This window comes from Lacerta agilis, chromosome 6, assembly GCF_009819535.1.
Source record: "Lacerta agilis isolate rLacAgi1 chromosome 6, rLacAgi1.pri, whole genome shotgun sequence".
NCBI lineage: Eukaryota > Metazoa > Chordata > Lepidosauria > Squamata > Lacertidae > Lacerta > Lacerta agilis.
Window position 1 is genome coordinate 27,042,646 of NC_046317.1, and position 26,457 is coordinate 27,069,102.

General features: G+C 43.2%; 1 protein-coding gene across 5 annotated transcripts in view; it reads right to left on the minus strand.

Moving 5' to 3' along the window:
* The window catches only part of SAMD13 (sterile alpha motif domain containing 13), a 28,767-nt gene extending 9,626 nt beyond the window's left edge, over positions 1 to 19,141 (minus strand). The window contains exons 1-3 of one of the 5 annotated variants that reach the window (XM_033151700.1): positions 18,997 to 19,141; positions 9,812 to 9,896; positions 887 to 998 (exon numbers count right to left, since the gene is read on the minus strand). In XM_033151700.1, coding sequence (XP_033007591.1) covers positions 887 to 998; positions 9,812 to 9,896; positions 18,997 to 19,006 — 207 coding nt within the window. In that variant the 5' untranslated portion in view covers positions 19,007 to 19,141. Of the gene's footprint in view, positions 1 to 886; positions 999 to 9,811; positions 9,897 to 13,503; positions 13,522 to 16,669; positions 16,689 to 18,039; positions 18,158 to 18,996 lie in introns of those variants that run through there. The other 4 variants (XM_033151701.1, XM_033151699.1, XM_033151703.1 and 1 more) reach the window with 4 other exon arrangements.
* Positions 19,142 to 26,457: the final 7,316 nt, after the last annotated feature.

The window sequence follows — 26,457 nt, forward strand, 5'->3', positions numbered from 1 at the left end:
GGCTCTCTTTAAAGGTAAGCCTACATAATTTGTGCTTGCTTGAGAAAACAGTACACAAACTGAAACACAGTCATCCTTGGGGAGTTACACCAGTGAAAGATTTGCTATCTGATTTGTGCTGAGCCAGCATAGCCTCACCTCAGCCAGGATGAAGGACTTATGCTAGCATATCCCTGGCTGAACCAGGAGGAGGGAATTAGACCAGCTCAGCTGGTCCACCTATTCCTAACTCACTTATCCCGGGTGGATCTTGGGTTTGGATTATACTGTAAATGCATCCATTTCATTTTTGTTGGCACTCTGTTCCATCCCGTTTGGTGTGATTTTTTTTTCCTAAAAAAATAACGCCCAAAACATTTGCATTTATATTGTATGCATTTCCCTCAAAATACACATTTTCCCATGCTTTCCCATGCATTTTATGAGCATCCAGAAGGTAAAATACATGTTTTTATGCACCCAATACTTTTGCAGACCTAAACTGCATTGCAAACCGAGTAATCAGATTGGGAGCTGTGTTTTGATCTGCCGGCAAGTTTGAGACTGTTAAATTGGGTGGAATTGCAGCCTTAAGCGTTAAGTCCAAGTTCACAAATGTGGAAGAGCCAGACAGTTTTGCCAATAAGCAATCCTAGACATGCCTGCTCAGAAGTTAAGTCCAGCTAAGTTTACTGGGGCTTACTCTTAGAAACAGTGTGCATAGCCTTACAGGCATAATCATATAAACACACCCCTCCCCTCCAACTATGTCATGTTGGTCTTCTAGAACAGAAGCAAAGAATTCAACTAATTAATCCTTCTGTGACAATTGCCTACACTGCTTCTTAGGAGCGTCCCCAGGCGCATAGGCAAACAGTTACAAGGTGGATTGTCCAAACAGATTTACCTGCTCTTGAAAAGCATGAGCCTGTTCTTCAAAGCCCACTGTTCTGAAATAATTCACCACATCTGTAACCGCCCAGTCAGCAGGATCAGGTGGTCTTCCATTCTCTACCAAGCTATGAAATTTTAAAAAATGCAAGCAAATGTTAATATTTGTGCATTGCACACATGTACCAGGTGCTGAGTAACTTATTGCTCCCTAAGGGAGAAGGGAAACTCACCATAAGGAAGGAAAGGCAAGCTCACCTGCGTTCTAACCCTCACAACTGCCTTGCTAATAAGTCAAGAGACCCGGTCTGATTTTAAGCCTGCACTCTTCTTGGGTTGAACCAACAAACTGATTTCTTTCTTATGCTTCCAAGGCCCAAAGTCAGGGGATTTTCCACCAAAGGCCCAAAGACAGCTGGGCTTTCTTTACAAGTGGGGTAGAGAGTATTTCTCTTTGCAAAGGAGATCCATGCGAAAAATCAACTGCTTGCCCCTCCACAAACAAAAGCAAACACACTGTTGACCAGGCATAGACAAACTTGGCCCTCCAGCTGTTTTGGGACTACAACTCCCATCATCCCTGACTACTGGTCCTGTTAGCTAAGGATGATGGGAGTTGTAGTCCCAAAACAGCTGGAGGGCCAAATTTGGCCATGCCTGCTATGCCAACCCATTTCTACAAGCCACATGAAATTTGGGCTGCATGAAATTAGGCCCAGGACAGAGCTGCCACACCCAGCACGTGTAAACTACATTCAGTCGTATGCGAGACATGTGGTCAAATTTCATGTGAAGATTCATCTTGGTCCTCTTTCAAGAACTGCTTACAATAACAGTTAAAAGCTTGTGGAATTTGTGGAACTCTATTCCAGTTCAGGTCAGACCAGGCCCTTTCGCTCTGGTGAACTTCGAGCACCTAATGAAGACTTTTTTTTTAATTCCAGCAGCTATTTCAATTGATGCCTGATGTTATAGTTTTAAATGATACAGTGTGTGTGTGTGTGTGTGTGTGTGTGTGTGTGTGTGTGTGTGTGTGTATCTTTGTTAAACCACTTAGACTCATTGTAGTGAAGTGGTATATAAAATATTACTATTTCTTGTTTATAGAATTTATATACCGCCCTATACCCGGAGATCTCAGGGCGGTTTACAGAATAAAATCAAAATATAAAACCACAAAATACATAACCAAAATAAGAACAACCACCCAATAACCCCCTCCCCCCCAAAACCCACATTTTAAAAGGGAACAGGATGTCAATCAAATCAACCAAAGGTCTGGTTAAAAATGAACGTTTTGGCCTGGTGCCTAAAGCTGTATAATGAATTATATAATTGTTTAAATAAACAACAAGCTTGTGTAAGTGGGATCTTATCTTGGGGCAGCCATCCCTGAACATGCATCAACTTTGGGCTTGTTTGCATCATCCTGGAGCCATCCTGAGGTTCTAGGGAGAGTATCAGCTGGGCAAAATATGGGGCTTGTTAGCGTTTTTCCCAAGTAAGCAGCTCCAGCGGCTTTCCTGCATAACCTCATGATGAAAATAGCCATTTTCTGTGCAGGGATCTTGCAATCGTGGAAACTGTGTCACTTACAGAGTGGTATTTTTCATTTCTTTTTTTAAGTCAGATGTTTTATACCAAACTAACCCAAATTGTGCACCTCAAAAAGCTGAATTATACACCCAACCAAATATTTGTCTCTGTGTTAATTTGCATGCTTTGTTGTACAACGTTTATTATTCTGCATAATTTAATCTGCTTCACCAAGGATCTGTGTGGATCAATGAGCTCCTGCTTCTTGGAAATTTTAATCCATCAGTCCTTTGGCCTCTGAGATTCATCACACCCTTTCAAGTATATTGCCACAGTCATAAGGACTAGAAACCCATTTGTTTTCTTTTAAGGCAAGACTCTAATCACTGGCTCTCCATGACGTAATAGTACATTAGCATTTCTATAGCGGGTGGCACTGTGGTCTAAACCACTGAGCCTCTTGGGCTTGCCGATCAGAAGGCCGGTGGTTCGAATCCCTGTGACAGGGTGAGCTCCCGTTGCTCAGTCCCAGCTCCTCAAAAGCACACCAAAAAAAGTGCAAGTAGATAAATAGGTACCGCTCCAGCGGGAAGGTAAACGCCGTTTCCGTGCGCTGCTCTGCTTCACCAGAAGTGGCTTAGTCATGACCTGGAAAAACTGTCTGTGGACAAACGCCGGCTCCCTCGGCCTGTAAAGCGAGATGAGCACCGCAACCCCAGAATCATCTGTGACTGGACTTAACTGTCAAGGGTCCTTTACCTTTACCTTTTTTATTTCTACAGCACTTTCAGTATTAAAAACATTTGGTGTACATTACCTCAGTCACAGGCACTGTTAAGGAAAGGCAATATTGCCAGCCCGCTCTGCTGACCTAGATGAACAGAAGGGCATGACAGAGTTCTGGAGGTTCTGGCTACACAAGTGTAGCATGTTTAGTGCAATTTGGAAAAGCGTAACTAAGATTACTACACAAACTTGTTGACTCCGCTATTGTGTATATGCTTATATCTGAAATGTGCTCCTTTATGTACGTGAGCCAGCTGCTACAGGAATGCAATAAGGCTGGTCTGCTGAGTTACCCATCCTCAGCCTTGTCATTTTGCACTGGGAATGGCATGCAACAGGAAACAAACAGAACCAGAACCATTCTCTTCATAAACTGGCAAGCTGTATCTTCTTTTCCTGCTGCAGGGACCTGGTGGGAAGAGCTCAAAAGCGCACTGCACACCCATCAAAGCAGGAATGTGACAATCCCATGGAGCGGCTGCAATTCTAAATAGATGCCAGCCTAGCATAACCATGGGGTTGGTGGCTGCACCATTCCACGCTCCATATCCTATAGCAGTGTTTTTCAACCTTTTTTGGGCAAAGGCACACTTGTTTCATGAAAAAAATCACGAGGCACACCACCATTAGAAAATGTTAAAAAATTTAACTCTGTGCCTATATTGACTATATATAAAGTAATTCTCTTGAATACGAATCAAATAAACACAAAGAAAGTATTTTATAATTACTTTATTATGAAACAGTAAGTAAACAGAAAGATGAAAAATTATAAAATACTTTATTCAGTGCGCAACCAGGGCCTGTTCGGCTGAACACAAAGCTGATATTCTGGCTGGAATTTTTCCCACGGCACACCAGGCAACATCTCGCGGCACACTAGTGTGCCGCGGAACAGTGGTTGAAAAACATTGTCCTATAGGCTGGTTGCACATTAAATACAGTAGACTATCAATACCGAACTGGTCCCTGCAGATGGAACAGGTTAGCTAAATATCAATTTCCTGTTACAGGTAGGTAGCCATGTTGGTCTGCCACAGTCAAAACAAAAATAAAAATAAAAATAAAATTCCTTCCAGTAGCACCTTAGAGACCAACTAAGTTTGTTCTTGGTATGAACTTTCATGTGCATGCACACTTCTTCAGATACACTGAAACAGAAGTCACCAGACCTTTATATTTAGTGAGAGGGTGGGGAGGGGTATTACTCAGAAGGGTGGTGGGAATGGGTTTCAGTGTATCTGAAGAAGTGTGCATGCACACAAAAGCTCATACCAAGAACAAACTTAGTTGGTCTCTAAGGTGCTACTGGAAGGAATTTTTTTATTTTTTATTATCAATTTCCTGATGTGCTAAACTGGCCCACATATTCATGCTTATGTGGATGCAGGGCAGTTTATAAATGCTTTTCCATAAAATATCCTGCTTTTATACAACCGTTTTACTGGTTTTATATTGCATTTGTTTTGTTTTGTTTTAATTGAATTATTTATTGTTTCTTATGCTGTGCAGCACTTAGGGGGATTTTAAAACCATTAAATGGTTTGCAGAGGCATTTAAATCAAATAAAACAAACCAAAGAATGTGAGGCTTGAAGGAGACTGGAAACTTTTCACACATGCAGCAAACTGGGGACACACACACACACACACACACACACACGTTGTTCACACCCCCAGTATATGCTATCCTGTACTTGCGGTAGCTACGAGAGTGCTCACAAAGCTGAGAATCAGCTCAGAGAGAGATAAAACCACCCAGTCAAAACCGCCTGGGAAAACAACACCGGAAGCAGCCCACAACCATTACGCCAAAGAGAGGGACTTTGTTCCAGCTCAGTGGTTTTCAACCAACGTGCCGTGGCACCCTGGGGTGCCTTGGATGATGGTCAGGGGTGCCATGGGCCAACACTGGCCTCTGTTCCTCTTTCCTTCCCTCCCTTCCTTCTGATGCCCTCTCACGTTTCTGCCTCACAAAGGCTTGCACAACTGTTTCTTGCAGCAAGCCTGCTACAAGTTCTGCAAGTGAATGGTGCCTCTGGGGCTGGCTGGGGGTGCTGGCTGCCAGGAGCTGAGGCCGCCTTGGAGTAAGTAAGCAAGCAAGCAGGCAGGCAGGCAGGCAAGGGAGCCCAGCAGGCCAGTCTACCAGCCCTTGCTGCTGGGAATGGACAGACAAGTGGGAAGCCAGGCAGGCAGGCACCACGCTGGCCTTTCTTGTGCTTGTTGTGCAATGTCTGCTTAGGAGCCGAGTGCCCGATGCTGAAGGGGAGCCTATAAATGGAGGCCCTGCAGCGAGCCGCTGCCACCCAAGATGAGTAAGTTGCTGGCCTCACATTCACCTTTGGCCAGTCTCCGTTTGGCCATTCAGACTGGGGGCATCCTCTTTCCAGGCCCCTGTGGGGCAGTGTGAGGAGGCACCTCTCTTTGGGGCAGCTCTGAGACCAGGGGCGACAGCAGCGGCTGCCCGAAGGACTCCCAAGGAGAGGGGAGAGGAGAGGAGGCTGAGGGAACACTCCACAAGGGAGGGTGTTCGAAAAAGGGTGAGAAACTGCCAGTTCTGTAGGCAAAGGGTGACATAACTGGGCTCCTGAGCGCCACAGAAAGAATGTAGTTGGTCATGGGAGCCGTGGACTCAAAAAAGTTGAAACCCTCTGTTCTAGCACAGTTGAAAGCCACAGCCCAATCTTTGCAAAAGGCACTCGCTGGGCACCAGCCATGGGATTGAGAAGGGAACCCTGAACTGCTGACTTCTCCTCAGGGCTTTATGCCTGTTCTGTTGAATAGGTTTGCAATCACTGGTGGGGCTCGTTGCTTCAGGAGCAGGAGCAGCAACCTCAGCAAAACCCTGGCAAGGGGGCGGTTCAAGTACATTAACTTTATGCAATGCTGCTGTTATGCTGGTTAGAACGGCAATCATTTTTTTTGGGGGGGGAACCCTGCTAATTTCTTCTCCTTCTATCTCATCTATTGCTATCATGTTGCAGCAGTAAATAGTCTTGCTTAGGCTGCTTTCACATTACAGTTTATTCAATTTTCACATTATATTTGAGCTTTCACAGGATGTAAAAAGCCACTTCCAGAATTATAGTGGAATACAGCACAAGTTTAGCACTTGTTTCCACATGGATTCCCCCACCCCCGGAAGCAAATAACACATAGATGAGCACTGAACTTGGCACTACAGTTCCAGAAGTGGCTTCTATGCCATGTGAAAGCTCAAATATAATGCAGAGCTTAACAGTTGGGGGGAAAGGGAAACGGAATAAGCTGTCATGTGAATGCAGCGTTCAAACAACAACAGTCCAATCCATGGACTGAAAACAGTTTAAAATCCTACTTGTAATCACTGCCGCAAAGTGGCAAATACTTAATAGAGGAGGACATACATCACATGTAGATATCTAAAACTCAGTTTCTGCACTAGGTAATTATGCCTCCCCATAGATTTTTTTAAAAAATAAAAATAAAGAAATGACTCAATTAGCACCCAACTCCTAATCATAAAAGCCAAAGGGCAAAGGATTTAATCTAAGCTGGTCTGGTTTTGATTTCCTCTGCTGTGAACCTGATACAAGGCTACTAATTGAAAGGGATTTATAAGAGGGTGTTTATAAGAGTATAATACATGGATATTTATTGCATATTAGCAAATTGCATTTGGTTATCTCCAAGCAGGAGTTAAAAATTAATGGAAGATGTTTGCCAAGACTGGAGCCTATGAAACAATGTGGTGGAATGAGAACCTGCTGTTTCACCATCTTGTGGTAACTACATGAAGTAAGTGGCTCTCCCCCCCCCCCCTTTTCATCTATGTAGATAACTTATCTACTTAGGTATTACAACAAAGCTTCATCAACACAATGCCTAGAGAGCTAAGACAGAAAAATATGTGCATCTAAACTGGCATCCTAAGCATCAGGATCATAGCCAACAAAGGTTATGCCCATACATTATGTTATGCATTTATTAACCTTAAGGGGTGGGTCCCAATGTTAGCATCATAGGATTGTAGAGTTGGAAGGGACCCTGAGGATCATCTTGTCCAACCCCCTGCAATGCAGGAATATGCAGCTGTCCCATATGGGGATCGAACCTGCAACCTTGGCATTATCTCAGCACTATGCTCTAACCAGCTGAGCTGTTGAACTACAATTCCCTTCAGCCCCACTGAGCATGGCCACTGGTCAAGGTTTATGGGAGTTGTAGTCCAAGAACATGTGGATGGCCACAGGTTCCCCTTCCCCAATGTTGATGGATGCATAAAGTATGCAACATGTAATTTCCACCTATGCTATCGTATTATAAACTAATATCTAAAATAATTAGTTCGGCAAATAGCAATCATGTTGATGTGCAAATGCGAGGTGTGTTCAGACAGGAATAAGACCAGCTCCCCCAAAGTGTGTATGCACCCCCTTGTTTCTCCAATGTGGCTGTAAAGAGTTTGGAAGTTTGCCTTCTGTTTTTGATTAACCACAGCTTATCCAGGCACCTGGACCTCACAAACTGTTAATCATAACTATAGTTGGTTTGATACAAAGCAACTTCGCAAGCTGCGGTTTAGGGACCCAGCTTCTTTCAACAAACCATAGTTAAGATTCAGTTTGGATGCAACTTCAAACAGTGTTTAATTGAATTAAGCATTTTCACACCACCTTTCATATGGCAGCAAAAGGCAGTGCAAAATACAAAAGGAAAAAAACGTTAAAATGTCAACAGCCTCTGCAACAATAGAGGACATAAGGCAGCAACGATCAAGACAATGCAAAACACTGAGGTCTAATTCTGGAACTAAGCACTGGCCAAAGTCTTGGCATGTAAGTATGCCTTCAACAGGTGCTGAAATACTAATAATGTTGGCACCTATCTGAGCTCAAGGTGGACATGTTTTGACGGAGAGGGTGCCACCACAGAGAAGGCTCTTTTTTCTGGTTGCCCCAAAATGCAGCATCACTAGGACAGCCTCCTCAGCTAATTGCAATGGGTGAGCAGAGCAGTAAAGGAGTGGTGCTCTTTCAAGTAACCTGCTCCTAAGCTCTTCAGGGTTTTATAGGTCAGATCCAAAAAAAACTGGTTTGACAGCTAATTAGTAGCCAGTGTAATTCTGTTGGGAGTGTGTGTGCAGCATGGCTCCCCAGTAAGTAGCTTGCAAACTACTCCTCCTGGCTATGCCAGAGACTGCGAAAAGCTTCAGTTGCTACTTTCAAAGAACATTACAACACTTACGAAATATTATATATCAACCCTTTAGCAGCAAGTGCAACTGATTGGATTAATTCAAGGTATGGACTCCACCACTGAACTACAGCTCAGTGGTCTTAATATCAGAAGGCTGTGGGAGTCAGCAAAGGAAAAACATCTACTGTATCCTTGTGGACGAACTCTCAAGTTTACTATAGGACAAAAATATTTTGTCTCTGTCCAGTATGGACCTATTGGTTGTAGGTCCACGATGCAAAAGAAACTTCTCATTTAGCAACAGAAGTGGCATCCTGATAAACTACCAGCAAGGATTACAAGATGCAATCTGATGTCCCTTTCAGGAATCCGCTCATGCAGCTGCAGATGGGACTTCCACCGTGAGACTGTTGCTACAGTGCCACCTACTGGCAGGCAGTTCCAAATGCACGCAAAGGAGCCAATTTCTTATTCGAAATTTCATCCTCCAATGGCTTCTCAAACCAAGGTGGATGGCGAAGAGAAGAGGAATAAATGAATTTCCACCATCCCCTTGATATATTCCGTGTCTTCCGCAGTTAACACTATGAGTTACTGTTGATCTGCACCACAGGATGCCTTTCTTAAAAAACCCCAATACTATTTCATTGAAGCATTTAAGACATCAAAGGAAAGAACAGACAATCACTATGGTATGTGCTTTGCTAGTAAGATATGGATAAACGACACAACACACAAACCACAGAGGACAAATACTGGCATTTTAATGCTAACTGGGTTGCTAGGCGCAATTTTGGACTAGGTTCATGTACTGAGAAACCGTTTGTGTGTGTGTGTGTATTTGTGTGTGTGTGTGTGACCCTATTAATTCTCCTTTGTGACTTTCAATAACCACAAACATGGTGTCCTTTTTGGGACAGCTTGGGCAGGTTTCAGACACCTGATTGAGGTTGCTCTGCTCCTGCCAGGAGAGTTGATTCCTGCAGTCCCACAACTGTGGGGCTATGCATTTCTGCAGGGTCATATTTCCTACCCCATGCTATCTAAACATCTACATGAAGCCACTTAATGAGGTCATCCAGGTAATCTGGTGTGAGGTGCCGTCAGTTGCACAGATTACATCAAGCTATACTTCTTATTTTCATCCAGTTCAGTTGGTGGTGGGTAGAAATACTGAATCAATGCCAGGAGATTAGTGACGGACTAGATGAAGGGGCCAATACACTGACCTCAATCCCGACAAAACAGGGATGCTATATTAGTGGATGTTTTCTCTAACCAGGGTACCTTTCAGGTGGGTTCTGGCGCCTCTCAGTTGGGCACCATTGCCACTCTAAGAGAACGAGGGAGGTGTTCGTGGTGAATTCCGGCACCTCTTTTTCTCGGAAAATAAAAATGGCACTGACTGTTCTCAAAACAACTGTCCCAAGGGAACCACTTACTTTTCCGTGTTGAGAGATCCATTTTCCTTGTTCTCCATGTCAATGGACAGCATGGGGAGGCCGGGAGTGTCTTTTATGTCAGGAGCTAGATCAATAAAGATGAGAAAGAAGAAAGCTACACTGACTTGGAAGCTATAGCTAAAGAGCACCTCAACAGAGGAGATCAAACCTCGAGTTTTCCCTTGAAATCAAGATCGGATAAAATCAGATAAAAGTGTGTGTGTGTGTGGGGGGGGAAGCATCACCCACCCACGAGTCTTCAAATCATATTATCTCGAAAAGAAAACTTGGTAGATTCTGTTTGAAGCTTCACCAAATGAGATAGCCATATTGTCAATCGGCATGAAGTGTGTTCCTCTGGCCATGGACTGTGCACTAAGACTTTTCAGTGTAGGTCCCCTTGCTCAGAAGGGCCTTTGGTAAGACGTTTCCCCTCAGACTCAGTTCCCCATCTACAATGACCCAGTATGGTATAGTGGTTAGAGCATCGGAATAGGACCTGGGAGACCAGAGTTCAAACTCCCATTTGGCTCATTGGGTGATCTTGGGCCAGTTGATGCCTCTCAGCTTAATGTACCTCATAGGGTCGTTGGGATTAAATGAGGAGGGGAAGAATCACGTACACCACCTTGAGCTCCTGGGGGTGGGGGGGGTGGGGGAAGGTGGGATATAAATGCAGCAATAAATAATGTGGAAATACAAACAATATCATTGTTGTGCAGAGAGGAATGAAATGTGGGATACCATCTACCAAATTGCTATAGTAAAAATGATACTCAGCTGCATTATTTCTTCTCCCCAACACCAGTCAGGTTACTTACCACCCTCAAATTAAAAAAAAAGTGTAACATCAGTATCCTCTGTATTTTTCTCATTCCACAGGTGAAGCACAAATAACCTGACTCCCAAACATCATAGAGTTCTTTACAGGGGCGGAGGAAGCCGCCTGGCTACCCAGGGCAGCAAACCCGGAAGCACCAGGGGGGGCGTGGTATCACTCCATAGCGGCATGCTGCCAGCAGGAGAGCCCCCAGCAAACCCACCCGGGGCTGGCCCACCGGCAGCGCGCTGCTCCCAGTGGGCCAGCCCTGGACGTATGGCGATACTCATCTGGGCCCCACGAAATTGGCTGGGTTTGCATGGGAATATTCATCTCACCTCCACACAGTGTGGAGGTGAGATGAATATTATGTACAACTGAATTGGGACCAATGCCTTTTCTATAAACACTCTATGGGATCTCCTGGAGTTCTAGAGCAATTTTTAAAAATCAGCAATGACTAGAATATCAATTAAGTTATTTCTCTTGGGCTCCAGTTAGTGAGGTAATTTTAATTTATCCATGTGTATATTTCTATCCATGTCAACATTTGTGGAAAAGGAATACACACACAAGCTGCAGCAACTGTCTTCAGGGCCATGGCTGACTTTTAAAATATGTTCTCTCTGCCCATTCCTGCTGAAATGATTTTGGTAGCAATGATTGCAAGCTAGAAGACCTTTCATGTCATTGAACGCCATCCTTGCTAAATTTTTAAAAAGCAGGGGGTGGACTTGAGAACTGAATTCATTTATGGACTCTGGTATAACTTCCTTTTACTTTTTTTTTAATGTGGTTTGAATTCGGTATGTTTACATTAACAATACTTAAGGTTATCCACAGTTTCTTGGGTTCAGACAGAACAGTAAGCTGTGGTTAATGAAAAATGTAAGCAATCACTTCCAGTTTCTCTTTGTGGCCATGCCAGAGGAGGAGACGGCTGGTAGGGAAGCACATTAAGTCGAAACAGAGACAAAAATGGAGATTCACAACTGACTTCTTCTTTGCCTCAAGGCAGCAGTAGTGAGGTGGCTAATCTGAGGGGGAAGTGAAGCTGGGGCAATTACATCAGGGAATCCATTCCTTCAACACTGGCTGCCTTGCCAGAAATTGCTATCCTTTATTCACTCAGGGCTCCTTCAAACATCTTTTTTTATTGAGCTTTCATGATGATTTGTCCTCATGATGGTATCGGGGCAATTAGTTATAAGGTGAGGGAGAAGCCTGTACATGGACTGCTTCTTGGTGGCTCTGCAGAAACAAGACACTTTTCCCGCCATTTTAGCAAGCCTGGAAAAGTCAGGGGTTAGGGGGTCCTTCTAGCTTGCTCAGAGCTGCAGCAAAGCAAGGCTGATTTGCATGTTTTGCAGTTGGTTTTCTAGCCTTTCTAGCTGGAAGGTCAGTAAAAAGGCAAGAGAACGCAGCTGAGGGAAGAAGAAATAGCCACTCCACTCCTGTGATGTAAAAAAACAGGCAAAAGGAAACTTTTTCCTGGCAAGTGGGGAGGTGAAGTAATGCTATCCATTGTTAACCTGACTGAAAAAGCAGAAAGAGAAATTCAAACCTGCGAGTTTGTTTGATTTTATAGGTAGACAAAGACAGAACTATTAGTTAGGGATATTGTTAACTTATTAATGTGAGTGTGTGTTGGGTTTTCCTAAGGATTATATGTTTCCTTTTGTTCTGTTTCTTGATTGCCTTTAAGTCTCTTTGGAGAGATAGGTGGGGATGGATTTATCTTGAAAACAACATTTAAAAATATTTGCTGTGACCAAAACAAAACCTTTTAATTAATTAATACTCCTCCTCCTCTTGTGAACAGAACTGGAGCCTGACCCAGAAATTTAAAAGGTTTTCACGGAAGTGAGAAAACTCAAGATACCATTTTTCATGGTTCTCTACATCTGTATTTTCAAAGTAGGCATGAAGCCCCAGGTATTTAAGATTTGCATATATTTATGCAAACTCAGGAGAGACGTCTAATCCCAAACCAGCTTATTTGGATAGATCTCTCATTTAAGGATATAACCAAACGTTTGCTGTTGTGGGCATGAAATAAAACCAAATGATTTCTTTTCCCTCATGAAGGCAGTGCAGAATTCCATTAGTACTCCCATCCATCCAGCCATGGCCAGATGCAAAATAATAAAAAAGGCAATTATGAATTGTTAGTTTAAATAGAGGTATGGGGTATATTAATAGCAAAGAACTGGAAGACAGGATACCGACAGTTGAAGAATGGCAGATGAAAATGATCGATTACATGGAACTCGCAGAACTGACCGGCAGAATCCGAGACCAGAGGGATGATGCGGTGGAGAAAGATTGGAAGAAATTTAAGGAATATTTAAGAACTCATGCAAAATTAAAGATTTAAGAAAAGAGCAGATAGAAGTAAGAGGCTACAGTTAGGAATTGTATTCGAAATACTAGAATAAGTTTATTAGTATATTTTTTTTATAATATGAGGATAGGGAATTACTACAGATGAGATGCAGTATATGTAGTAGGAGAGGGTGTGAGGAAGTCACTAAGACAATGTGATAGAAGTTGTAAGTGAATTTATGATAGTGTTTTGTATTGTGGTTGTTTTTCTTTTTTATTGTTGTTTGTAGTGTGTTGTTATGTTTTTGTGTTTTTGTATTGTTATATTAGAAAATAAAATTTTATAAATAAATAAATAAATAAATAAATAAATAAAGGTATGGGGTAATTGTCCCTCAGTACAGATTTGCCTCCCTGCCAAAAGATTTGAAATCCAGTCATGTCCAGGCATCCCTGTGGGCCATTAGCCATGACTGTATACACATTCCTCATATGGTTTAACATCAAATGTTTCTTTTCTCTTATTCAATCATTACACCAAAATTACATGTTAAGAATGAGCCCCGAGCTAAGAAGTAGTGAGGTGTCCGGCCGGGGAAGCAGGTCACTACTGACCGACCCAGGTCACACTCTGTAACATAAGCATGCCTAAACAACCAGGTCAGACAGTGCTTTGGGTATTTATGAGATGTTATTTGCCACCCATCCAACTCACCACAGCTGGTCAGGATATGTTTGTATTTACAGGATGCAAGAGACTCTATATGAGATTCTACCCAGCTCTCTGTATGCTCAAACACATTACTAGACATAGGGCCCCAAATTAGCAAGAATCCTGGCCAGCCCTTCTGTATAGTTTTGCAGATTTATATAGCTGTAGCCTAGGGAAAGGCAACATTTTTAGCTTGTTCGAAACATGGCTTAGCATGACCGACACCTGTTTAAATGCCACTTGTGACTTTATTGAAGTGCAGCCTGTTATGGCGGGTGTGTGAATTGGAAAGCAGAGGTTTCTCGGTGGCGATTCCAAAGCTTTGAAAGTGCTGTCTGCTCCTACAGGGGACTGTCGATTTGTTAAGATCAAGGTCCTTCTTACAGGCAATCTCACCATTAGAGGTAACCAGATCTTTGCATAGCTGTCAACTTTTCCCTTTTCTTGCGAGGAATCCTATTTGGAATAAGGGAATTTCCCTTGAAAAAAAGGAAAAAAATTGACAGGTATGGATCTTTGCCATGGTAACACCCAAACTCTGGAATGTTTGGGTCCCAGAGCTCCCCACCTGGCACCAAATTTAACACTGGTTTAAGGTGCAGGGTTAAAACTGGTTTTTAATTTGCCCAAGCCTTTTTGCCTTAGTAAATCTGATGCTGCTTGGAGATTTCTGGGGTCTTTTCTTTTTTAAACTGCTTTCCTGCTGGTTATCAATGTATTTTTCAGTGTCTGCTTCTTGTTATTTGTTTTGATGATTAGCAGGAGCCATCCTGAGAAATCCCTCAATTTCAGCTTTATAAATAAGCAGGTAAGTAACTCTGCATTTGCCCAAACTGCTCACCTCCTGACACACACAAGCACATATAAACACACACCACATTCCCCCCTTTGCTCCCATGCAACATCAGTTGTGATTTGTTCTTGAGAGCAATCCCAGGGTCAATTTTAGCTGTACTATGTTGAATTTAGACAAGTAGCACTGGGTTTTTTTTAAACAGAGTAATACGGAAAAGACGGTTCAAAAGGCTGGGGAATGGAAAGGACTGTGCATTTAGAAAATGAGAGACAATAAGCACATGCTTCTATGGGTATGCATATACTGGTGAAATGGGAGAAGACCCCAAGTCTACTTCTGTCTGAGAAATTCATTTTGCCAGCATCTTGAAACACAGATTTATTTATTTTTATTTCATAAAATGTATACTCCACCTGACTGAGGGGGAAAACACACAACTTCAAGACAGTTTACGAAACGATAAAACAAGAAAATCAAAATTACAACAGTACTTTAAAACACACAAAAGTGAAAATATTAAAACAGATTAAAATTACCTCGGCTTCCTCAGCATCTGGGCAGGCTTGTCTAAATATGGGCATTTAAGGAGGCGCCAAAAAGAATACGGTGAACCCACCTGCTCGATCTCAATAGGCAGGGAGTTCCAAAGTGTAAGTGCTACCAAACTAAAATGATCCAAGTTCTCACAAATGTGGAATGGGTATTATGCAGCACCTGTAAGCAGCGCCAATTCCATCAAGTGACACAATCAAGTGGACACGTGTGGGGCGAGGTATTAGGCAAAAGATCCCTGCACTGTAGAGGGCTGGACTAGATTACTCTTATGGTCCACTTCCAATTCTATGATTCTATGATCATCTAGGTAAACTGGTTCCGACTTCTTAAGGGCTTTATATACTAATAGGTTTTATATCCTCAAGGGAACTGGCAAGAGCTTTCCTCCGAGAAGTTCCAAGGTGGCACACGTGGTTCTCCACACAAACACCTCCATTTCATCTTCACAACAACCCTGCTGTTAAGTTAGGATTGACAGATGCTGACATGCCTAAGGTCACCTAAAAACCATACACCCAGCAGCCCTAAGTCTCCTGGTCAACGGATGGGGGCAGTTTGTGCTCCCTTGCAGTCCAGAGTCTTGCTGGCCAGTGTGACAGGGAGAGAGGGATCTGTGATGCTCCAGAGAACTATCTGATTTAGCACACTTAAGGTATCTTAAAAATCTCGGAACTAACAAGTTTGCCTGATACTGTATTTGCAATTGGCACCCATTCATTCTTACTTCTGAAACATAACATTTTCTGCAAAACAAAATAGAAAATTCTTTCCAGTAGCACCTTAGAGACCAACTGAGTTTGTTCTTGGTATGAGCTTTTGTGTGCATGCACACTTCTTCAGATTATTTCTGCAAAAATAATAATTAAGCACTGGAAAACATTTTGCCCCACATCACTGAGTGGGGAGCAAACTTGTGTGCAACTGCTCCTTCTCCAGCTGGTGGATGGGGATAGGGCCAGTGCTCCCCCCCCCCCCACCCGAGGTACTCAAGGGTACGCAGTACTGGGACCTCTTTTGTTGTTGTTAAAAAGTGTGGCACATACAGTAACAATTTCATGATGAGTACCGGCACCTATTTTTCTAGGAAAAAAGCACTGGATAGGATGGTTTCCCCCTTGCCATGGCATTCTTCCTGGGAGGCAGGAAGTGAAACCTTGTTGTCCTGGTCAAAGGCTTTCAGCTCTGCAGTCCCAGGGTTGTTCGATTGGTGTTGGTGTGTGTGTGTGCTTGTGCTTGCGCATGTTATTACAATATGTTGTAAGCCACCTTGAGGTTCATTTAATCAAATGGTGGACTATAAACCTTCTAAACAGGTATCCAAAGAAACACATATCTACTTAAGAGCAACAGAAGATACCTACAGGAAGATAATGGTCAGTGAACACAACTATTGGCTTCAAGCTCTTAACCTAACTACACTTTCCTGGAATTCAAAAGACACTTCCTAAAAAGTATTTTTTATATACTTTTATTTTATTTACTTGCATTCCAAAGTGGTCATAACTTCAAGCAAGCGCAACACAATCCTCATTCTCAACTGCCACAAAGAAGAGTTCATCGTTTTAAAAACAGGATCTCAGAAGTTTGCCATATTAGGTACATCTAATGTGTTTGTTTTGGATATAGAGAGAACTCATCTTTTTTATTCACACCCCCTCATTCTTTCCATTCTGAAGCTCCTCAGTTACCCTCCATGAATTTCCTTCCAGTACGTTCCCCGACTGCCTGGGTGTTCTACCTTTAAAGCAACAACAACAACAATAACAACAACTGCTTAAAAGCAGCAATATGGATATATGTAGTTTCCTAGAAAAGACCCTGATGTTGGGAAAGATGGAGGGCACGAGGAGAAGGGGACGACAGAGGATGAGATGGTTGGACAGTGTTCTCGAAGCGACTAGCCTGAGTTTGGCCAAACTGCGGGAGGCAGTGAAGGATAGGCGTGCCTGGCGTGCTCTGGTCCATGGGGTCACGAAGAGTCGGACACGACTGAACGACAACAACGAACAGTAGACACAGGGAGAATTTAGTGTCAATCTCCTTGTTTTATATTGTGCACCTGAACATAGGCTGTTTAATTTATACTTTTGAAAAACACAGCTGAGTGGGAAGGGAGTAAAGTTAGGGCATGATGCTTTTGAAGGCGTGTCATAACTTTTAGTGCCAAAAAAGCTTTCTGTCTCTAGTCTATCCTCAGAAATGTTGTGAGAATTGGAAGTGAAATCAAGCAAAACAATGTTTTTATTTTATTCTTTTAAAAAAAAAACAACAACAGCCCCACACAGATAGAGAAGTAAGCCTGCTAAGAATTCATTCATCTAATGTGTAGTCCTAAATCCCTAAACAGCTTTTAACCAAGAAGCTACAAAGCTTTTAACATCCTTCAAAGTGCCAACACCATGTTATGATGAGAGGAAGAAAAGGAAGCTTCCCACACACCATGCAAAACAAACTTTAAAAATAATGCAGCAATGCAACTAGAATTCAAAAGGGATTTGGAATAAACCAAACGCTAACATTTCTTTCTTTCTCTCTGCAATGATTTTGGAGGGGATCAGTTGCCTGATTGTAATTATATATATATATATATAATATCGCACATCAGGGCTCCTCCACATTTCTGCTCGACTACATCAAAGCTTCTCAAGAAGGAACAGAAATAGCTGGTATTTCCATAAAACGGGAGGGGGTAGAAATCACTACAGTACTTGTGTTTTCACAGCTCTCGAGTGTGTAGTAATCCTCCCTAAACGTATTTTCTTTATCCCTTCGGGATCATTCTCAGTGCATCCCCAAGTCTTGCCTTTCCAGTTTTCGATTGGCTAAATCTTCCTAAACACACATTCCAATATCAAACATGCCTTTTTTGAAAAGCAGCTGCTTTTAGGGGAGCGCTCACCATTAACTGGGTCAGGAACAAAGAACTGGGGGTAGAGGGGGAGGCAATAATTAAAAGGAATGGGCCAAACAACAACAACAACACCCCATTGCAAACGGAGCACAGAGCAGAGCTCACTTACCTTTTTTCATTTATACATGCATACATAGCCAGCAAAAGGCTGCCTTCCTCCCAGCACAGCGGCAGCCACATGCAGAGTTCCAACTAGAACACAGGGCAGCCAATCAGAAAGAAGCTGTCATGGAGGAAGGCATGCTGGGAATCGTAGTTCAGAACTCCAGAAACCTGCCGCTTTGGGGGAATGACTCGTATTTATAGACCCGTTGCGAAGGTTCTTGAGCTATATAAGGAGAGCGAGCCCTTCGAGGGCGATTGGGGCTGCTAAGCACGCTTCCTCGGGAGTAAGCTCCACTGAAATCAGTGGGAGCGGCTTCCAAATAAACGTGCGAGGACGTTTAAAAGAAAAGAAAAAGTCCGCAAACCCGTTGCTTGTGATCCAACATATAGAAACCACGCATTTATAAATGCGCTAAACGCTGGAATAAGGGTGGGTGGGTGGGTGCGTGGGTGGAAAAAGTGAAGTGGGTGGGATGGGGGCTCTGAATGAAAGCAAGTTTGGGCTTGAGCAAGGAACTTAAAAAGTATTTATCCTGAAACAACTTTTCCTACTCTTAACATTGCTAGCCTGCTTTTTAGGACATCTGAAAACATGATTTTAATAACCTACTTAGTTGGAGGAGAAAACATTGTAAATGTCTTCAAAAGAGGCTTTGCTTTTGCTGCACTGGGTCCCCCCCCCCCCCAAAAAAAAGCTCATTGGAGGGGGAGGGAGAAATAAAGTGGAGCTCTTATTAAACACTTGAAAGCAATGAAGTTAAGGAACCATTGCTTTTTTGGAAAGTAAAAGAAAGAAAAATGTTGTGGTTATGCATTCTTCGCCCTTTACCCCTAAGGTCCCCAATGGAAGGCCAATCCCAGGAAAACCCGGGAGAAGTCGTGACAAACGACACCCAATCTGGAGAAGGCGTTTTCTCCTCGTCCACCTGCCTCCTAACGCCAGCACAAGCCTGCTCCTTACCTGGCTCCATGGATTACACGAAGCTTCAGTTTAAAGCAGCTCAAGACAAGGAATTTCGTCGCCCGGAATTACAATCAGCCACCTGCCTCTCTCAAACCAGGTAGGCCGCTGTCCTTCTGCCCCAAAATCAGAGCTGCTCTTCCTCATGTGGCCAAGAGGGGTCATAAGGATCGAAGAAGATGCCTGATGGTTCTGTCTAGCCTAGCACTGTGCCACAACAGTCGCCAGCCAATTAATTGCCTCCTGTCTGGGAGCCAAAAAGTAGAAACTACAGATCTTGCCCACTGGGGTGCAGCCCCCACTACGATCTTTTATTAGGGGGGTCTGTTGGGCTACCCTGACTTGAAAACTACTAACTTCACTACCTAATTTGGCGATTTTTAAAAGGTGTATTGGTAAAACCTGTATTTTATATGCCTTGATTAAATTGATTTGCCCTGAGCCAATCGATTTAACTGGGTGAGCTGGGTTTCTCGTATTATCAGAGAAAGAAAAACTCAGTTGTCTCCACCGTTAATAATCTTACAAACCTTTATTATGTCCACCACCCATCCGAGAAGAGTCACATATTTCCTTTTAGTTTGAAATGATTTTTTGAGCCACAAGAACACCTTTTGTGTTTTTTGTAATCAGATGCAAATATCCAACTTTTGCAAATTGGGGCAGGAATTTTCCAACTCCAGGTTAACGCGACTTGAAGGGTGATATCAACCAATTCTAATAAATTATGGTAGGTTACTTGATGATCAGAAGGTAGGCGGTTCGAATCCCCGTGACGGGGTGAGCTCCCTTTGGTCGGTCCCAGCTCCTGCCCACCTAGCAGTTCGAAAGCACGTCAAAGTGCAAGTAGATAAATAGGTACCGCTCCGGCGGGAAGGTAAACGCCGTCTCCATGCACTGCTCTGGTTCACCAGAAGCGGCTTAGTCATGCTTGCCACATGACCCGGAAGCTGTACGCCAGCTCCCTCGGCCAGTAACACAAGATGAGTGCTGCAACCCAGAGTTGTCCATGACTGAACTTAAGGGTCAGGGGTCCCTTTACCTTTACTGAGCTGGCACAAGTCAGCATGATTTTGCCTCCACCCCCCCCCCCAAATGTATGCTACCATTATATATCAGTGTTTATTACTGTTTTATAGAATCAAAGAGACCTAAAATACTGAGCTAATGTGTTGGGTCCATATAAATTTGTACTTGAATCCCACTGAAATCAGTTCAGAATGTTTGTAGTGATGAACTTTAGCCCTATTGACTTCAATTGGAACGAAGTGCAACTAAGCCGGCAAACATCCAACTCATGGATTCAAACAATAAAGTTATCTTTACAATGGTACCTTGGTTCTCAAACTTAATCCGTTTCAGAAGTCCATTCCAAAACCAAGGCATGCTTTTCCATAGAAAGTAATACAAAACGGATTAATCGGTTCCAGACTTTTAAAAACAGCCCCTAAAACAGCAATTTAACATAGATTTTACTATAACGAGACCACTGATGCATAGAATGAATGCAATAATCAATGTAAGGTAAATGTAAAGGGACCCCTGACCATTAGGTCCAGTCGTGTCCGACTCTGGGGTTGTGGCTCTCATCTCGTGTTACTGGCCGAGGGAGCCGGTGTACAGCTTATGTGGCCAGCATGACAAAGCCGCTTCTGGAGAACCAGAGCAGCGCATGGAAACATAATCAATGTACTGTACTATAAAATAAATAAAACAGTATTGTAGATGATAAAAATTGAAATTATTATTTTTTCTTACTTGCACTGATGATAGTCATTGTTTGGATGGGGGGGGGGCTTTTATCCATTTCCGCAGTCACTCACTCAATCAGAACTGGTTTCCACACAGTCACAAAAACAAGCAAAAAAGACTCCAAAAAAAAAAAAAAACAACGCAAAATAAATAGCAAAAACAAAAGCACCAGATATAAGCTCCAAATATCACCTCAGAGCACTGCAATCAGAAACGGAAGGCTTGAATTACAATGAGGGGACGCAAATTAGAAGCGCAACAGTAAAAAAAGGAAGCTCAGGACTCAAGATGGAGCATGTTCTGTTTTTGAAGCAGAGTTCGCAAACCAGAACACTGACTTCTGGGTTTGCAGTGTTCAAGTTCCAAGCTGTTCAGGAACTAAGCTCTTTGAAAACCGAGGTACCATTGTATTGCTAAAAGGGGATTTGGTGCAGGTATCTTTAGCTGAATCATAACACTATTATGATTCCATTAGGGCAAATTGGACACTGGCTCACCAGCCTCAGCCTCCCCTGACCCAGTTGCCTTTTTATTTAGAACCATTCCCCGGGGCTGTCAGAGTTCTCCTTAGGCGGTGTACACGTTTCTTTTTACTCCAGCTTCAGTGCACCCCCACCACTGGCTTGCCACAATTCATCTGCATCCTGCAGTTTCTTGAGAAATATTGCTTTTTGGGGCGTTTTCTCTCAAACCAGCTTCCACCCATTTGAAAATGTAAGCCGCTGCTAAGCTGAGGTGTGTATGTATGAGACAGCCATTGCACACGTGCAGATGACAACTTCATTGGATCGTAGTTCAAGGAAGCAGCATAGGTGGGGGCAGAGAATCGGGTAATGTGCATTGAGTAAAGACATCCCCATTTCCCCTGCCGTAGGACCTATACACCGGAAATGTAAAAATGTGACTTGAAACACAGCAGGAGGAACCTTATGTGTTAGGGTTGCCATTTTTCAATTCTGCTTTGAAATCCCAGTAATGGGATCTGGATGTATGGCAGCCCTACGCTGCTAACTGTATTTTTGTTGTTGTTGTTGTTGTTTAACATTGTATACTGCCCTAGACCTGCAGGTCTCAGGGCAGTTCAGAAGATAAAATCACCAGATACTGTACATAACAAAAATAAAAACAAGAACCACCCAATAACTCCCCCAACACATTTTAAAAGGGCATTAGCTGTCAATCAGCCAAAGGTCCACCTAAAGAAGAATGTTTTTGTCTGGTGCCTAAAGGTGCATAATGAAGGCACTAGCCCAGGCATGTCCAAAGTCCATTTCGGGGGCCTAATTCGGTTCACCAGTAGATTTAATGTGGCTCCCGTGGCAGTATACGTCTTGGGGTAAAATCCTTAAAAAAGCCCAACAACTTCGGTCGGCCCTCATGCATGTTCACTTCATCAAATCTGGCCCTCTTTGAAAAAAGTTTGGGCACCCCTGCACTAGCTGAACCTCCCTCGGGAGAACTTTCCACAAAACTGTACATAGCTTAAGTCTCAGCATTGCCTTTATAGAACTCATCAAGGAAGGGCCCTAGGGTAGGGCTGCCATACATCCAGATTTTTCCAGACATTACTGGGATTTCAAAGGCAAAATTGACATCTGGAGGGAATTTCTGAAAGGCTGTGCTTTGTCCTGGATCTTAGGCAAGTCAATAAAAAAATCATGGTTTTTTTGTAGGGGGGAACAAAAAGCTCAACAACAATTTTGGGGTGTCCTGGTTTTTACTTTTTTAAATATGGCAACCCTTGCATAGGGTACCCAGGTAAGCCCTGCCCTGTGTAATCAATCACGATGTGGTGCACACACACCATTTGAATGGCAATGCCCATCAACTTTGGGGCCCCCCTCAAATATTTTATTGGGGGGGGGGAGAAGACCCCTTGGCCCCTAGGAGTTGACTCCTATGGGAGAGGCAAAAACTAGAATTAGCCCGTCTTTGGTTGTGGCGCCACTTACTGTTGGCCTCCCTGCTTTCTGCCCTACCAGTCCCAATGGGCACTAGACAACTTGGTATCAACTATATCACAGAGGTTTTCTTTGCCCACAGATATCTCTCTCCCCACCTCCCTTCTCCCCCAACCTTATACTGTCTATCTACAACATTAATGTCTCACGTTGAATATAACTGACCTGTAGAAATAACTTCATTATCTGAAAACAGAGAGTGTACTGTATGTACATTTGTAACCCAAGAAAATCTTTAATAAAAACAGTTTTTAAAAAAGATACACTTATGCACCTATGTATACACCTGTGCAGTCAAGATCAGAATGAGTGTCATAATTGGAAAGTCCCATGTCAAGGTTTTCTATCCTGTGGTTCCTTGGTGGTCTTCATTATTGCAGTCATGGCTTTATTTCCTTCTCCCTGCCACAGATTCTAACGTGCCATGGCAAAAACAGGAGTGTTATCAAATGGTAATGCTTCCTAACACTTCCCCAGTGATAAAATTGGTCATTGGTATTCAGCCAGAGTCTCTGCAGATTAGTTCCAAATGTCTCACGGAAGTGAGAAAAAGCTGCTATGGAACCCCAGGCGATACTGACTTCAGTAAAGATTCTTTCCAAAACCCAAATAGATGGCCAATCAGATTCAGACCCAGGGCATAGTACTAATAGCACTGTGTTCATGTAACAAATGAGAAACCTCCAGTTGTTCTTTCTGTGTCCATTTCCCCCAAACCACAACTACCTGTCAATCAGCTGGTGTCACTCTGATGGGTTTCATCAGCTGATGAGCAGGGGGTTCGATTTTGCAGGGAACTTGTGCATGCGTCTAAAGCAACACGGTTTAACTCCCGCTTTTCAGCTGATGAGCATGGGGTTTAAATCCTACAGAGAGCAGGATTGAACTCTGCTCACCAGCTGATGATTGGAGAGTTCATTCTCCACTTGGTGTACCCCCACAGGTCAACTTTGACAGGGGAGTGGGACACAACATCATTTCTATGTTAGATCTGGACTACCATGCCAGAAAAGCCCCCCCCCCCAGCCCTGTTGCAGTCCATGATTATAAAGTGCTAATAGTATACTGTTCATGGGTTGGGAGAAGCAACCAATGGTTTTCTATGCAAGCTCTTTACCCTTTGAAAACTCCACCCTAAGCAAAAGTATTGAAGAGTTTGGATTTGATATCCCGCTTTTCACTACCCGAAGGAGTCTCAAAGCGGCTAACATTCTCCTTTCCCTTCCTCCCCCACAACAAACACTCTGTGAGGTGAGTGGGGCTGAGAGACTTCAGAGAAGTGTGACTAGCCCAAGGTCACCCAGCAGCTGCATGTGGAGGAGTGCAGACACGAACCCGGTTCCCCAGATTACGAGTCTGCCGCTCCTAACCACTACACCAAACTGGTGACGATCTTTTATATTCCTAATGATAGTAGGTAATTTTTATCCACTGCAATGCCTTAGGCAGAATCTAAAGAAATGGGAAATCACAGCCAACAGAAAATGGAACCGAAAGATACGGAACTGGGTTGTGAATGAAGGAATATATAATAAGTAAATAACTACAGAATATTGTTTTATAATATATGACTGCAGTAGAGACTCTTGTTTGAACAAAGATGAAAGGTTTTAATATTCTTCAACATAGAGCAATGGTTGTTGAAGTTATTGGGGGTAAAGTTGTTATGTTGGACTGGAGGAAGATTATTTTAGACATTTATTGACAATTATAATTGGAGAACCCCTTTTGGACTTTTTGTGTGGAAGGGAAAATGAATGAATTTGGACTTTGCATTTTCTTTTTTCATTTGTTTTGTTATTGTTTTCATTTGGAAGTTTTTTATTGTAGTGTTTTATGGAAAAGCTTCAGTAGAATCTTTTTATGACAAAGAGATGCTTTATGCACAGAAGTTCTGTGTGCCTGGCTGAGTGTGGTGTAGTGGTTAAGAGCAGTGGACTCGTAATCTGGGTTCGTGTCCAGCAGCTGCTGGGTGACCTTGGGCTAGTCACACTTCTCTGAAGTCTCTCAGCCTCACTCACCTCACAAAGTGTTTGTTGTGGGGGAGGAAGGGAAAGGAGATTGTTAGCCGCTTTGAGACTCCTTAGGGTAGTGATAAAGCGGGATATCAAATCCAAACTCCTCCTCCTCTTCTTCTTCTCTTCCTTCCATCCACTTCCAGGCTATTCTACCTGACAAACTAACCTGGAAGTCATGGAACGTGCTAGAGTAACCTCTGGACCTAATGGTCAGGGGTCCCTTTACCTTTACCTCCTCAATCAGCACATTACAAGGACTTTCATTGCAGTGTGTAGTGTTAATATAACAATCAGCATCAAAAGTGCTTCTGAAAAACAGCTTCGGATCAAAGCGCAAGAGGAAGACAGAAGCATCCTTGGTGTTTTTGCTCAATGCTGTACAACAGCCACAAGGTGGAACTACAAGCCTGGGTTCCTTCCATGCATCAGATGTTCAGATCATAATTACAAGTAATGTAGAACAACAGCATGGCAGATAAAGGTAGGAGTTTAAAGGCAGAGAAGCTTAAAGTCAAGGTTCAAGCATAAAGCAAAAACCAAAAGAATTCCATTCTGAATATGAAAAAATGTTAGTGGAGCAATAAATATTTTGGCTTGGATTCAGGGGTTACGGCTGCAGTTCTGTTCAGTTTTACTAGGGAGCAAGCCCTTGTGACCTCAGTGTAAGTTCCTTGCAAGCAAGTTTGCATAGGATTGAGGAACAAAGCCAGGACCGTGAACCGACTGATACTTCTAAGTAGATGCACTTAAAATTGAAGCACTCTTGTCACACTCCAGTCTTGTGCATACTTACTTAGATGTAAATACCTGTGTTCCATGGGACCTATTCCTTAGAAAGTGGTTATATCCACCCCCAAGTTCAAACCCTCCAAGTGCCCCTATTTTCCAGGCAGAGTCCCAGATTTACAGAAGCCATCCCGGTTTCCGATTTGATCCTGGAATGTCCCGTTTTTTCTTAGGATGTCCCTATTTTCATTGGAGATGTTGAAATGATGTGTACCTAGGAGCTTGCAAGCTACAACGGCCTGAGGGGCAATATTGTCTGGCTTTCTATGGCCGTATAGTGGAGCAGGAGAGGGAAGTTCGCTCAACAGCTCCCTCCTAGAGCTATGCAGGAAAACCTGCTTCTGTCCTGTGGCAGGAACTCTCCTTAGGAATCCTACTTTCTTCATGGCAAAAACACGTGGTGACAATGATTCAGCTTGTGATCAAAGGTAGTTTAACCCACCTGGCAAAATCCAAGGTGAAGACTGTCCACCTTTGTAGTACAGGTATCTGGAACGCCTGCTTCTACTCCCTTTCTAAAGGAAGAATGCTTACTGCACCCTTTGTATCAACACACTTCTGGAATGCCTGGGTGGCCACATGCTCTGCGATATGGTGATGTGAGGTTCGCTGTCCCCTAGTGCCAGGGAGAAGCAATTGAGAGGATGAGGGAGAAATACTTCTCCACTCTTCCTGAGAAAGGTCTTTGCCTGCTCTCTCTCTTTCTCTTGCCTACAAGAGTTCTGCTTGTGTCCACCTGTCTGCAAAAAAGACAAGATGTCATCTGGGGCTGACAAGAAAGGGCCCTTTGCCCTCTGCAAATAGTATCAGCAAACTGCTTTCCCAGCCGCAGAGAGGCCTACCCCCCCCCCCCCCCCCGCTGCATGCTAGCTATCTTCCACTTAGGGAGAAACTAAAAATGCAGTCCTAAACATGTCTGCTTAAATAAAACAAAATCTGTTGAA